The 15,451-nt window shown below is 51.7% G+C and overlaps 1 protein-coding gene across 1 annotated transcript; it reads right to left on the bottom strand.

The window, feature by feature from the left end:
- Positions 1 to 442: 442 nt before the first annotated feature.
- Positions 443 to 13,041, bottom strand: CRYBB1 (crystallin beta B1). Its single transcript, XM_078060835.1, has 6 exons — positions 12,952 to 13,041; positions 12,496 to 12,682; positions 10,661 to 10,779; positions 5,591 to 5,723; positions 2,653 to 2,795; positions 443 to 777 (listed from the first exon to the last, which is right to left on the bottom strand). Exons 2-6 carry the CDS (start codon positions 12,661 to 12,663, stop codon positions 594 to 596), a joined length of 747 nt encoding a protein of 248 aa, XP_077916961.1. The 5' UTR covers positions 12,664 to 12,682; positions 12,952 to 13,041; the 3' UTR covers positions 443 to 593.
- Positions 13,042 to 15,451: the final 2,410 nt, after the last annotated feature.

Raw genomic sequence — 15,451 nt, 5'->3', positions numbered from 1 at the left:
TCGACTGGCTGTGTGATCTTGGGCAAATCACTTTCCCTCTCTGAGCCTCAATTTCCTCATCTGTTTATTTAACAGATGAGGAAATTGGAGTGATTATAATACCAGTCTCCTAAAGTAGTCCGAAAGATACGCTAAGAGAATGTGTGTAAAGAACTTTGCAGTGCTTGCTGTTTTTATTACTAGTATACATAATTATTAAGACTGAGGATGGGGCGCCTGGGTGGCTCAGTTGGTTAAGCAGCTGCCTTCCGCGGAGGTCATGATCTCAGGGTCCTGGGATCGAGCCCCATGTTGGGTTCCCCAACCCATTGGGGAGTCTGCTTGGGATTCTCTCCCTCTCCTTCTGCCCCTCCCCCTGCTCACATGTTCTTGCACTCTCTCCCTCTCTCAAATAAATAAATAAATCTTCCAAAAAAAAAAAAAAAAAAAGCCTGAGGAAGTCACATGCTGGCAATGACGGGGGACCCCAAAGCTCACATCTATGTACAGATCCAGGAGACATTTTGGCTTTAGGAACTTTTATTTGCACGGGAAAGATGGGGAAACTGAGTCTGAGGGAGGGGTGGGGCAAGGGAGAAGAGCAGGGTATGGATTCACTTGGGGGGCTCGGCGGCCAGGACTGGGAAGCAGCCCTCACGGTGCCACTGCCTGTCGCGCAGGCGCCGCACGGCCTGCATCTGCGGCTGGAAGGCCCCCCACTCGTTCCAGTGCCGGAAGTCGCCTGGCTCCAGGAGATACTGGTACCCGCGGTAGCCGGGATATTGATAGCCGACCCAGCTGGGAGGGAAGCAAGAAAGACAGGGTGGAGACAGCCAGCCTCCCTGCCTGGCACCGGGACCCCAGCCCGGACCTGCCCCTCTCCACCCATCCCTGCAATCCGCTCTCCATCCATCATGGGCTTGGGTCACAGGAAGGGGGCGCAGCTCCTCTGTCCTGGCTTTGTCCCTTCCTGGGGCTTCCTACTCACCTCTCTAAAAGACCTTGGTTTCCCCTTCTAGAAAGTGGGAGTGGTCTCTAGGGCTGGTTTATTACAGGGCGAAACTGGGAAAACGTACCAGAAGCTCTTACTAAGTACACGGGGTGTGCGCGCGCGGTAGGGAGATTAATGCGCATCCCACCGGCGGTGGTGACCCGAGGCTTACCAAACAGGATGGAAGGGATGAGGATAGGCTTTGGGGACTGGTTAGCCATAAGGCAGAGAAGAAGGAGGCGCCTCCTTTCAAATAATGGTTTCCTTTGTATGTAAGGGAATTTACACGTAGTGGTTGGGGACGCGCGTTCTGGTATCAGCAATGCCTGGTTCAGATCCTAGCTCTGCCGCTTACTAGCTTGGAGAATCGAAGTCGAGGGCTTAGCAGAACTCCAGCTTGCTTTCTGCGAAATGATGCTAATGCACCTACCGCATGGGTTGGTTACAAAGATTCCCTAGCTATTCACTGAGAATGAATTAGCACAGTGCTCGGTACATCGTTATCATCAATGATTCATTTCTGACTTCTGTCATTGCTTGTGCTGGCAGGGTCTGTCCAGGCCTCTCCCACACCCCCTGCCCATCTTTCAAAGTCTGCTTTAAGTTCTAGCCCCCTCGGATAAACCTCTGACCTGCCCTCCACTCCAGCAGGCACATCCAGATCCCAGAAACCTCCCTTCCTCCTCTGACCTGCTGTGTGGACCATCTCTGACCCAGTGTTGCTGGACATCACCTCATGGGGATACGTGGGCCTCCCTGCTGGGCTGAGTGAGCCCCCTGAAGGCAGGAATTGAGTCTTATTCATTCCTGCCTCCCCCAGGGCCCTAGTGGGGTGCCTGGCTCACAGGCCAAGCTTAGTAAATTTCAGATGGCTTGCATGCAGGGATGCGGGTTTCAGGGAAGAAAGGCCAAGCAAAAAGCCTGAGCCTGATGCTGTTAGAGGAACTCAGAAAGAGTCTGGGTGAGCGACAGAAGCCCTATATTTGCCTGGAGGAGACCAGGTGTGTCTGGCACGGTTTATTAGAGGCACAGGGATGGATACGGTAACCTCTTCGGGGCATCCAGTCCTCCTCTGTGTTCTCACAGAAACGAGTTCCCAGGGCTCTGTTTGGAAAGCTTCAAATCTGAAGAGTTTGGATAAAGGGCCCTTTTAGATCAAGGAGTCTGGTGTGCCCATTGTGCAGATGGCAATACTGAGGCACAGAGACGGGCACAGGGCTCACCCGGGTCTCACAGCACCTCGGTGACTGGTCATCCCCCCTGCATTCACAGTCTCGCCTCTCAGAAGTCATTCTGCTCATTTCCCCAGAGGTCTGGATGTCCCTGAATATGCTCTTTTCCTAGACACATCTACACTCATCGACCTGCATCTGCTCTGCCTCTCTCACTTATTTCTCCAATCCCAGACTGGGTCTAGAAGTGTTTATTCTCTCCACCTTCCATCTTTTTAGAACCAATTACTAGGTTTGTTTACATGGGCATGTAATTCGTCAAAGGACGAATCCACTCTCCAGAGGAGGAAAGCTCTGTGGGTGGAATCCCAAGCACCAGCCCCAGGAGAATTTGGGAGTGGCCGTGTGGCCTTTCCTATGCACCCGATCTTATATCCTATAAGGAGGACAGCCTTTGAGTCTGTCTGGGCTTGAAGCAGAAGCCAAGGGCCTGGCTGGAGGGGTGCTTACGTTCCACTGGAGACCCTCGCACTGCCCACGCGGTCACAGAAGCCGTAGACCCAGAGACTGGGCACGTCGTCCTCCTGGATCTCCATGGTGTTGCCCTTGAAGTTGGCACCTTCAAACAGGCAGATCTTGTGCTCCTGGGAGTCCTAGGGAAGGCGAGACTGGGTCAGGCATGTGAAGTATGAATGGGGCAAAGAGAAGTAACTTCGAGGGGCCTCCTGGGTGTGGAGAGAGAGAGAGCTGAGTCTGCTCAGGCCACCATGGGACTTGCCTGGGATTGCCAGTGTCCAGCCTGGAGGGGCCCTCCTCATCTGGGGAAAGGGGATGACAGCCTCGATTTTATGGCGTTGTCATGAGGATTCAATGAAGCAATCCATACGGCACACTTAGCACAACGCCTGGCATATGCCAAGTGCTACCAAAACATCGATGTATTACTGTTTTCATTATGGCCAAAGAGGCAGAGTCTCAGAGAGGTCAAAATTCCTGATCGATGTCGCACAGCCGGCAAAAGGCAGAAGAACCTTTCAGAGAAACGTTTCATTCCTCCCCTCCCATCTTGCACCTGTCTTCCCTCCGGTCCCTGGGCCACAGCCACACCAGCTGTTTTCTGGTTTCTGGACACCCAGTTCATCCGTGCTTCAGGGGACTCTGCACTCACTTTGCAGTGGAGAAGCCTTCCAGGCTTCCTGTGGCTGACTCTATTCCCACCCTCGGGGGGCTGGCTTCCCTGAGCACCCCTGGACTGCTTCCATCCCTTCACCCCCCCCACCGGAGCCCCGCTCTCCTCTCCTGCTCTCCCAGCACACAGCATGGCCCCTGTGCAGCATGGGCTATGTGCTTTGTGCTTATAGATCGATTACTGTGATTAGGTTTTCAGCAGCCGCCTCCCGTGAGAGCAGGGACCTTGCCTAGCCAGAGCCTGCAACGGAGCCTGGCAGAAAGAGCTCAACCGATAATGGTTTGAATGCACGACTCTAAGTGGAGGATGGTCAGGTGAGACATCCATCTTATTTCCCAGGAGCGAGAGCTGGGAAGGAGTCAGAGAACCCAGGGGGGGAGGGAGCTGGAGCTGTCCAGGGAAGAGATAATGATGGCCCACACCAGGACGGTGGCCGAGATGGAGAGGAGAGAGTGGACTGGGGCTCTCAGCCCCAGCTACACAGAGACTACCTGCTGGGCATGAAAAAGATATCAGTGCCTGGGACCCAGCCCTGGAGATTTGGATTTAATTGGTCTGGGGTGGGGTCCAGGCACTGGGATTTTTTTTTCCTAATAATATATTTTATGTAAGCAAATATGTCCAAACTATTATAATTTCAATATGCAACCAATATAGCAACACTAACCAGCTAGTTACATTCTTATTGATTTTTTACTATGTATTCAAATCCTGGTTCTCTGTGTTACACTAAGAGCACGTCTCTATTCAGACGAGTCAAGATTTAAGCATTCAACGGCCACATATGGCTACTGCCTACAGTATTGGACAGTAAAGCTCTTGAAGCTGCTGGGAATGCCCTGGCTAGTCAGTCCTCCAAACAAGCTTTGTTGACAGAGATTTCCTTTTAAGGACACTTGACTAAGACATAAATCTATGAATTACTTTCTTTTTTCTTTTCTTTCTTTCTTTCTTTTTTTTTAGAGACAGAGAGCATACACATGCACCGAGCCGGGGAGATGGGGGGGGGGGTAGGGGAGGAAGTGGGGGGGGAGGGGCAGAGGGAGAGAGAGAGAGAATCTTAAGCAGATTCCACACCCAGCGTGGAGCCAGATGTGGGGCTCGATTTCATGACTCTGAGATTATGACTTGAGCCGAAATCAACAGTCGGATGCTTAACTGACTGAGCCACCCAGGCACCCCAAGATGAATCTATGAATTCTTACAAAGGGTTCGTTATAGCCTGATAACTGAGGCCCAAATTCTGAGAATACACTGGGAATGATGTGGTTGAACAATCCATTAAGATAAGTTTGGTGATGCCAAACAGTTGGCATCATGGACATTCATGAATGTTCTTCATGAAAATTCCTATCATGGGGGCGCGTAGGTGGCTCAGTCAGTTAAGTGTCTGCCTTTGGCTCGGGTCATGATCCTGGGGTCCTGGGATCGAGCCCCGTATCGAGCTCCCTGCTTGGTGGGGAGTCTCCCTCTCCCTCTGCTCCTCCCCTTGGCTTGTGCTCTCTCACTCTCTCTCTCTCTCTCACTTGCTCTCTCAAAATGAATAAATAAAAGCTTCAAAAAAAAAAAAAAAAGAAAATTCCCATCATGGAGGCAAAAGTTGGTTACCACTGGAAATCAACACTGGTGAGTCAAGACATGGCTGGTTCATGAGTCGTAATCAACACAATTCTGGAAAAACTGAACTTCTTGGGGATAACACCACTGATCCACTGATCTTGGCTTTGAGTCTTCTTTAAGTTATACTATTTAACTCAGTTAAATATTATAAAGGAGCTCATTCAGTCTTATCATCATGAAGTTCAAGGTGCCTTTTTACAACATCCATCTTCTCAGCTCCCACACAAGCTTGAACCTGCACGTTTGATGTGTTGGATGAGCACTGGGATTTTCAAAGCCTCTTAGGAGGGTCTAATGTGCAGTCAGGAATCAGAAACATTCCACAAACAGAAGCAAGGAAGACACTGAAGTTTCTAGCTCTGACAGCTGGGATACTGAGTCTCAAAAGCAGCAGGGAAGGGAAAAAACCAGGGTTCATGTTTGTCATTTGTCCAGGGCTCCTAGCAGGGGCTGGGTGCCAGGGACATCTGAAGAATCGATAAGCACCAGAGCCCAGTGCCCTTGGTCATCACGCCTCCCTGCCTGCCATTCCTCCTTCTTTCCCCGGCTCTGCCCCCATTCTCTTGCCTGCCATCACACCTGACCCCTGCCTCCTGCCCTCCCCACTGATCCCCCAGGACCGGCTTAGGAACCACTCACCATCTTGATAGGCCGGAAGGACATGAGCCTGTCGCTGCGGTAGCTGCTCGACCACGTGTCCCAGCGTGGGTACTCGCCCTTCTCCAGGACGAACATCTCCCCCCGGAAGTTGGACTGCTCAAAGGCGACCCAGCTGGATGTAAGAGCGATGGACAGAATGACAGAGGGCCGGGAGGAGCAAAGACAAGAAGGAGAGAAACCATCAGCAGAAGCCCTCCGCATACCCTTGCAAGGCAGCCCTGAGGCCAGTGGGTTGGATGCTAGGCTATGTTATTTACTGGCTATGTGACCATGGGCAAGTGGCTCTACCTCTCTGAGGCTTGGTTGCTTCATCTAATATGCCTATTTTCGGGGCGCCTGAGTGGCTCAGTCGTTAAGCGTCTGCCTTTGGCTTGGGTCGTGATCCCAGGGTCCTGGGATGGAGCCCCACGTCGGGCTCCCTGCTCGGCGGGGGGCCTGCTTCTCCCTCTCCCACTCCTCCTGCTTGTGTTCCCTGTCTCGCTGTGTCTCTCTCTCTGTCAAGTAAATAAGTAAAATCTAAAAACAAAAAATAATATGCCTATTTTCTTGAAGTTGGTGGAGGATTAAATGAGACAGTGTCATTGTGTGAGCAAAATGTTTCCCCAGTTGTGGGATTCACATCATTTAAGTACTACAAGAACCTGGAGTAAAATAGACATAAGAAGATATTTTATTTTAAACCTGATTACAGCTAGGAGAAAGTCTCTGTTGGATGCTAATGGACCTTCAACACTCGCTAGCCTCTCTTTCTGGAACAAGGCAAGAACAGCCGTCCGCCCAGAGCCTTGAGCAGGCTAAGGTATAATAGCACTGTTTTGTGTTCATTGTGTTCATTTTTTATGGGTACCTCTCACTTAGAGCAAGTGATGCTGGCTTTCTCTTTGTGCAAGTGATGTAAAGGTTCTTTAAAGATATACTTACCTGTGTTCAAAAGGGTCATTTAAAATGAAATATATTAAATAAATAATAGTCCTGGAAATACAGGGGTAAGGGGAAAATTGATACAGGTGGTTGAATCATAGGTTTGATAAGGACTGGCCTGGAATACGGAACACACTTGGTAGTTGCTATGGGGCAGTGGGAGGGAACTGCCTCTCAGATACTTCTGAGAATTAAATGTGGCTGCATTTGAAGCTGTTCAGTCCTCTAGGAGAACTGATTACAAGTTTGAAGTCAAATGGGGCTTTTCTTGGTTTTCCCAGTGCAGCCTGATTAAGGATGGGAAGTGAACTTGTGTTAAAGGGACCCTCGTGGTTCTGGGGTAGGTTCATGAGAAGTTTGAAGTGAAGGGACCCCTTGATCTTTGCTCTATATGGGTTCAGGAGTTCTCAGGGAACAAGAGGGAAACTGACATCAGTATCATCTCTCTGGGATCTTCCTCAACCCAGAAGGAAATGGGGGGCAGGTGGGGGATTAGCTACCACCATGGACTGAAACATGATGAGTCCCAGGAACCTAAGGTCCTTGTCTGAGGAATGAGCCAACTCACCCTGGAGTGACAGACTTGAAGATGGAGATGTGCTCCTAGAATAGAGGCGAATCTGCCTCAGCCCTGCTTGATCTGGAGTAGATAAGAAAAGGATGGATGGATGGATGGATGGATGGATGGATGGATGGATGAATGGAGTAATAGTTGAGTGGATGGGTAGATGAATGGATGGATAGGTGGGTGGATAGGTTGGTAGATAGATGGGTAAAAGAACAGATGGCTGGGTGGATGGATGGATGTATTGATGGATAGAGGGAAGGAGGGAGAGGGGTAAGCAGATGGATGAATAAATGGAAAATGGATGGATGGATGGATACAATGATGTATAGACAGATGGCTAAATGAATGGTAAGTGGATGGATGGATGGATGGATGGGTGGATGGGAAGGGAGCCCTGGAAAATGGTGCCAGGTAGAAGTTAAAAGAACTGACTCTGAAAACAGACAGACCTAAGTTCTAATCTCAGCTCATCAGTTATTTGCTGAGTGACTTCAGGCAAGAACCTCAAGCTCATTAAGCCTCAGGAGAAGAGAGGGAAGATTACATCTACCTTATCAGGTTATGAGGATCTAAAAAGGCATGCGCAGAGCAAGTCCTGCACAGAGAAAGCACAATGAATACTATCTTTGATGGTTAAAAAGGGAGGAAAGGGCGCCTGGGTGGCTCAGTTGGTTAAGCAACTGCCTTCGGCTCAGGTCATGATTCCGGAGTCCTGGGATCGAGTCCCGCATCGGGCTCCCGGCTCAGCAGGGAGCCTGCTTCTCCCTCTGACCCTCTCCCCTCTCATGCTGTTTCTCTGTCTCTCTCTCTTTCTCTCAAATAAATAAATAAAATCTTTAAAAAAAAAAAAAAAGGGAGGAAAGCTGCTGGAGGTCCAAGCTTACAGAAGGACAGATACTGATGTGGTCTTGCCACCCTGCCCACCTCCCCCAAAACTTCCCCTGTCATAACTCTGGGAGTCATAACACCCAGTGAGGACCTGTTATAAGAATGAGGAACTGTATGAAAATAGAGCTACCATATGATCCAGCAATTGCACTACTGGGTATTTACCCCAAAGATACAAATGTAGGAATCTGAAGGGGTATGTGCACCCTGATGTTTATAGCAGCAATGTCCACAATAGCCAAACTGTGGAAAGAGCCAAGATGTCCATCGACAGATGAATGGATAAAGAAGAGGTGGTATATATATACAATGGAATATTATGCAGCCATCAAAAGGAATGAAATTTGCCATTTGCAACGACGTGGATGGAACTGGAGGATGTTATGCTGAGCGAAATAAGTCAATCAGAGAAAGACATGCATCATATGACCTCACTGATATGAGGAATTCTTAATTTCAGGAAACAAACTGAGGGTTGCTGGAGTGGTGGGGGGGTGGGAGGGATGAAGTGGCTGGGTGATAGACATTGGGGAGGGTATGTGCTATGGTGAACGCTGTGAATTGTGCAGGACTGTTGAATCACAGACCTGTACCTCTGAAACAAATAATACGTTATATGTTAAAAAAAAAAAAAAAAAAAAAAGATACCAGGAGGGGAAGAATGAAGGGGGGGAAATCGGAGGGGGAGAAGAACCATGAGAGATGATGGACTCTGAAAAACAAACTGAGGGTTCTAGAGGGGAGGGGGGTGGGAGGATGGGTTAGCCTGGTGATGGGTATTAAAGAGGGCACGTTCTGCATGGAGCACTGGGTGTTATACTCAAACAATGAATCATGGAACACTACATCAAAAACTAATGATGTAATGTATGGTGATTAACATAACATAATAATAATAAAAAAGAATATGCAGAATATACAAAAAAAAGAAATTTGTCAAGGTTTATTAAAGAACATTAAATAGGAAAAAAAAAAAGAATGAGGAACTGTAAATATTTATTGCAAAGTATTCTCTCATCTCCTGCGGCTCATTGGAGCCTTATGAGCAAGGAGAGAAATAGGGCAGGAATATTAAGTTACAGATATGGAAACTGAGGCTCAGAGAGGTTAAGTCACCAGCTAAGGTCCTGGGATGGTGTCAGGTGTCAGAGTGAAGGCTCCTAAGTTTCATGCCCTGCCCTTCTCCCCACTCCTGTGTTGAACGCACCCCTCTCCTCTCCTTCCCCGGCCCACCTCACCCTCTCCATCCTTTTTCTACCACAGTCTCTCCCACAACCCTGTGGGGCCTGACACAGACCCAGGGCACTGGACCACAGCCCCTTTTCTTTCCCCATTGGGCACAGCCCCAGAGCACACACCAAAGACCAGCTGCATCTTTGTTGGAGGAGAAATACTCTGGGTTTGAGTCACTGTCACCAAAAAAAGCCTGAAAACCCAAATTGGCCACATCCGCAGCTTCTGTTCCCAGCTGGGCTTTGGGGCTGAGGGTGGGGCTGAGGCTGTGTTGACCACACCGGGGGTGGGGGTGGGGGTGCAGGAGGTAGAAGTGCGCCCCTCTCCACCACCTACCCTGGAACCGGGGTGACTTGGCTGAACTCACAGGACAATGGGGAGGGTAAATGATCGCTGTCACTCACTACGTTGGGACACTCACACAGTGTCAGGCCCATTGCTGCCTTATCTCCTTCAGGCCTCAGCATAATCCCGTGGAGGGTAGTGGGGACCCTTACTCTCCCCACTTCAGAGGTGGGGAAACTGAGGCTCGGAGACTGTACAAGGTGAAAGGGGGAGGTGGGACTCGAACTCAGGCCTGACTGACCTCAAAGCCTATCTCTGTCCCACACTGCTGGGCGTACAGGCTGAACATATCCCTTAGGGGATTTGGGGCTGGTAAGACAAGAGGCAAAGGGGCCATGGGGGTCTTGTCCTGTGCCCTGACCTCAGCCCACAGGGGTTACTATGTTGCTATGTTACAGTCACTATGAGCAAAGGGACAATTATTCCTGCTTTGCATGGGGGTCACTAAGGCCCAGAGAAGCCCAGACAGTCAGGGGTAGGCAGTGGAGTACGGCAACAAAAGCACTGTGGGTGACACCGATTGACCTAAGTTGTATCCAGGCTCTGCCACTTACCACTACGTGCTCGGCCAAGGGACTTAACCCCTCCGAGCCTCCGTTTCCCCAACTGTCAAATGGGCATAAGAATAGTCCCTACCTTACATAGCGATCATCTAGGTAAAGCCCTCTGTCAGTGTCTGGTACCTCGTGGGTGCTCAACAGATGCTTATTATTTCTCGCAGGGCTGCTTGATGCCCAGGAGAGGGGATAGCTCGTGGACCCTTGGGCCCTCTGGTCTCCTCCTGCCCTCAGTGATGGGCAGGGTTCCTTCTATAGAGAGACAGCATTTCTCCCCCTGCATCATGACTCACTGTGAGTGTGACCTGATGCTGATCAAATCACCTCTCTGGACCTCAGTTTCTTTATCTGTAAAATGGGAAGGGGAGTAAGACCTCCCCCCCGAGTTTGAGATGAAGACTGGAAATAATATACGTGACTCAGCTAGCATGGTGGGCAGGCATGGAGCAGGTGCCTGGTAAATGGTGGCTACTGTATTTCCTTATTATTATTATTTTACCCTGGCGCTGGGAACGTCCTCCCCCGCCCCACACTCACGGTCCCAAGGTGACGATGAGGCTGCGCACTCGGTCAAAGCCACGGTCTCCCAGGTTCAAGCACTCCCCGGAGAATTCCACACAACGGCCCTGGAAGTTCTCCTGCTCGAAGACCACCAGCTGCAGGAGAGAGAATCCCCGTCCCGGGGAAAGGGGTGCAGAGTGAGTGGGGGAGGTACACCTCCCATCTGGAGAGGCTCCAGGTCAAAACTTTGTTAAATATAAATATAAATATAAATATAAATATAAATATAAATATAAATCTTTGTTTATATAAATAAAAGCAGGCCCGCACAGATCATATGAGAGTGGGCCATGAGCCAGATTCTGTGAAACAATCCTGTCCTCCCTTCCTTCCACTTCTGAACTTAGTATCTGCACCATCATTAGGGACTGATGGATCTTCCTTCCTTCCTCTGTACTGTTCCTTCTGCCTGGAATGCCCCCTCCACCATACATCCCCATCTTGGAGTTCATGTTCCCTGTCTTGCTCTAGGCTCAGATGTCACCTCCTCCAGGAAGTCTTCCGTGATGCTCTCGCCCCATGTGGGCTTGGTTGAGTGCTCCTGCACTGTGCTCAGCCCATTATTAGCACAAGTAATACAGTCACTGCTGCTTTGCTTCTGGGTCTCTCTCTATGCACCCCTTTCCCCCTTTATTCAACCTCCAAAGACCAAGAGCTCCTCCAGGGTGGGGTATGGGTTGATCTAATTCTGCACCTCCAGCCTCAGCCTCAGTATCTGCCACAGAGCTGATGCTCAGAAAACACTCGCCAGTCCACCTGCCTCAACGTAGGGGCCTCTGCATTGAACTTGGGCTAATTCCCTGCTTCACTGAGCCTCCACTATTTTGGGTTTTCATCTGCTCGTTGTCCCAAGTTGGGGAAACCTTGCCATTCACGTCAACCGAGGCAAATGTCTTCCTTCTCCGGGTCTCAGTTTCCCCAGCTCTACAAGGAAGAGGTTCACATACTCTCGACCCAGCACTCCTACGCTTGTCCTCCCAAGAGGATCTCTGGTATGTGGGTCTCAGGAGACACAGATAAGGACATCCTGGCCCCAGTGGACACCAGAGCAGAGCTAGCAACCACCCGACGGCCCCGCTCTGAAATATCAGACAGCTGCCAACACGAGTGACCCCCAGCAACACACAGCAGTGAAGATGACTATTCGCGATCTCATAGTAGGTGAAAAGGAAAGAGAAAAACCCAGAAAGATGGCATATGGCCTGTTTCAAGAAGTTAAAAACACGTAAAACACCAATAAAGGAATTTCTTTTAAAGGAATATGGCGTAAACATGTACCTAGGTGGATGGTGGGCAGGGGTGACTGAGGCAGCTGCCTTGAGTAGGGGAGAAGGGTGGTGGGCTCATGGGGCAGGGGGTAACTTCAGAGTTAGAGGGTTTTTACTCGGTTCTGGCTTTCAATGGGGGGGGGGGTGTTTGCAGGCGTAGTTGTATTATTCAAAGCTAAATACAAATGAACGATTAATGAAGTAACGGAACGACAAAAGCCGGCCAGGCGTGGACCCCATGAGAGCTTGTCGTGAACCCAGCGTTGAGAAATGACCCCAGTTCTGCGCACCGGAGTTTGAAACCAGACCAACCCTAACCCCAGGGGACTGGGGAAGCACTTTCAGTCCTCACTGCTTCGAAGAATTTTCAGGAAGGTCTGAGGTCACCTGCTGCTCCTAGAGTACCTCTGGGGGCGCTGGTGGTTTCTGGCTTTTCAGAAACTCTGAACCCAGGCTGGTGCAGGCTGGCGGGACTGGTAAAGGGAGGAGAAGAGCCGGGGAGGGGTGAGGGGACGAGGGGAGAGGATGTGCAGGGGTGCGTACCTTGAAGCTGCCTGGAGGCAGTTCCCCTGCTTTGGTCGTTGGCACGGATGCTGGGGCCAGGGCGGGGCCAGGGCCAGGGGCCGGTCCTGTGGCCGGGGTCCCTTTCCCCTTCCCATCAGGCCCTGGGTTCACGGCAGCCGTAGAGGAGGCCTTCACAGCCTGAGACATGGTCCCCACCTACAAACCTCTGTAAAGAAGACTTTGGCCTAGGTCACTCAGGGATGGCACCCTCAAGCTGTCCCCCCAGCCTCACATCCCGCCACCAGACGTTTGAAGCCTTCTTTGAACTCATTTGCTCGCGCTCGCTCTCTCTCTCATTCTAAATTCCTTGTCTGAGGACCACGCGTCCCTGAAATGCCTTCCTCCGGGCCTTCTAACAGCCACACCCTCCCTTCCAGCCCCACTCCCCAACTATCTCCTTCCTTCGTGCCCCGTAGAGCTGTGCACTCCGCTCACCGCACTTCTCTGCTGGTGTGATATCCATTAGCCCCACCAGATTAACAACAACATGACCCCTTTGGGAGTATTTGGGGTACTCCAGGCTTGTTATGCCCATGAATGAACGCTGACCCCGTGCAGTGGGTGCTGTGTATCCCCGCTGAGCTCGGAGAGGGGAGGTGACCCGCCCAAGTGCACCCTGCCACTCAGAGGTAGGACTCCAGTTTCAATTCAAGCAGATGGACCCAGCAACAGGGTTATTAATCGCTCTGCTGTTTCCTTATTCGGATGAATCCACCCTTTGGTCCCCAGCACTTGGCCCAGCAGCGTCTCCCATAGGAGATTCTCCACTGACACCTGTTCAAGGAATGAAGGCATGCTGGTTCCTGACTCCGTTCCGTCTGGCATTGTCCAGGACTGGGTGTGTGGGTGCAGACACAGGTCTGGGACTGGGGCATAAAGGGGAGCCAAGAGGATGGATTCAGTGTGTGTGGGGGCGGGGGTTCTGAAATGGGGACTATGCGTGGGAACTGGCTGGAGAGGGCTCTGGTCAATGCGTCTAGTTCCTCATTGCTTTGGGGTCACGGATGCCTTTGAGTATTTGAAGAACGCCTTGTCCCGGGCCCCCTTTAATTTTGGAGACAATTTCCAGGGATTTGAGGACCCCCTGATAGCACAGATTGAAACCCTCTGGTCCAGCTGGTGCCTGAACACTTTGTGTAAGAAGGAGTTCGTTGGGGCAAGCAGATCCCTCCCCCACCTCCCCTGAGGCCTGTCCTTCCTCCACTGTGCTCTGCCCACTCTGGGTAGGCCAGACATCTGGGCCACATCTGTGACTTGCTTACCCCCCCACAACCCCCACGTCACTCTGTGAATCAACATTCCCCTGAGCTAGCAGTTGGGCTCCTTCCTTCCTGGGGATGTTGATGTTCTATCTCTCTCCCTCTCTCACTCTCTCTGTTTTTCTCTGCTTACTTTGATCTTCTCTCTCTCTCTCTCTGCCTTTCTGTCTCTTCTGTTATGGCTCTCTCGAGCTCCCTCTCTCTCTGCCTCCCCTCTCTCTGCCCTCCCCTCGGGCTCTCAGCAGCTGCTGGGTGGCCCTCTTACCTGGGGACCTGCTATTTCCCGCTGAAGGACAGGCAGGCGGGCAGACGGGCGGGCTGGTGCAGTGGGTGACTGGGGGCCGACCCCCCATTTTATAGTCTGGCAGACACCAGGGCCCATGGTCTGTGGCACAAAGCGGGAGCTGGCTCAGCAGGCTCCGGGGAGGGAGCGGCCCCCGGGGGCCCTGACCTAGCCTGTTACTGTGGAGGGCAGCACTTTCCATTGTGAGCCCGGCTCGCGCAGCAGAAACCCTGGCCCGCTGCCGCTCCACCTCGCCCTGGGCCTGGCCCCAAGCCCTAGGCCTTTCTCCAAAACCCCAGCTGGGCTGGGCCCACGGGGTCCCCGCTGGCTGCCAATCCTGGGGCCGAGGCAAGGGGAGCCCCAGGGGGGCAGGCTACTTGGGTGACAAGGAGCACAGCAGATGGGAAGATGTTTCGTGAAGGCAGATGTGGGTGTGTGGTCAACAGCCCCACCTGCTGAGTGCTCACCGTGCGCCGCGGTAGACGCCCTACCCGCCGTCGTGGTCAAGCCCCAGGACGAGCCACCTTATTTGGGACTTTCAGTACCCATTTCACAGATGAGCCAAGCGAGCTCTCTGACAGAGGTGTCAGAGCCAGGAACCGCCCCCAACAGGCTGGCTGGGGAGCCTGTCTGCTTCATTCTCACGCTATCTGACCTTGGCTCCGGCCTGACTTTCTGCTCTCCCCCCGCCATAGAGATCAGGATAGAGGCGGGGGGTGGGGGAGCTGTGCTCGGGTGAGTTGAATGTTCAAAGCCTGAGTCTTGTTCCTCTGCCCACACTGGGCCTAGATTCTTCCCCTACTCCTCCCTGACCTGCCTGTACAACCTCGCCTCCATACTCTGACCCCAGGGACAGAGCTGGTGGCCCTGAACATGCCTGGCCATCTCGGAGCTTCCCTGGGGAAGCCCCAAGCCCCACCATTTCTTGTGCTCTGTTGGACCCCAGCACTGAGCACAAGGGTCTGGCACAGAGTGCACCCTCAATCAATTTGGGGGGACTAAGTGGTCCTGCCAATGGCTCATAATGGAAGCTGGGGTACAGAGGGAGATAAGGGAACCAGGATGGGGGGAGAGAAATAGGGTGACTGGCTGGGAGAAGTGGAGAGTCACAGAGAAAGAAAGAAAACGGAACTGCAGAGGAACAGAGGGGGAGACGGACAGCGAAGGGGAGGAGACAGAGAGACAGAAGTCAAATAGAGCAATAAAAACTCGGAACAATGGAATAGACGCCAGGAGTCTTCTCATCCAACTCCTTCCTTTCACAAATAGGGAAACTGAGGCCGAGCTGGAACAGGTGACTTCTCCAAGGTCCCACGGTGTGAACTCACAGTAGAGCTGGGGAACTGTTGGGCCAGATCAGCCTGAGGTCTGGCTCCCTGGCCCTAGGTGCTGG

This window comes from Halichoerus grypus, chromosome 13 (assembly GCF_964656455.1).
Source record: "Halichoerus grypus chromosome 13, mHalGry1.hap1.1, whole genome shotgun sequence".
Lineage (NCBI taxonomy): Eukaryota > Metazoa > Chordata > Mammalia > Carnivora > Phocidae > Halichoerus > Halichoerus grypus.
The sequence above is the reverse complement of the archived record's forward strand: the minus strand, read 5'-3'. Positions and strand labels throughout refer to the sequence as shown.

Bases quoted from the DNA above. Each gene is read 5' to 3' on its own strand.
- CRYBB1 (XM_078060835.1), bottom strand. From the start codon at position 12,663: ATGTCTCAGGCTGTGAAGGCCTCCTCTACGGCTGCCGTGAACCCAGGG. The intron at 2,796-5,590 runs GTGAGTGGTTCC...CGCCTTCCCTAG, and splicing joins CCTTCCGGCCTATCAAGATG to GACTCCCAGGAGCACAAGAT. The intron at 778-2,652 runs GTAAGCACCCCT...CTTCCCTCCCAG, and splicing joins GCGAGGGTCTCCAGTGGAAC to CTGGGTCGGCTATCAATATC.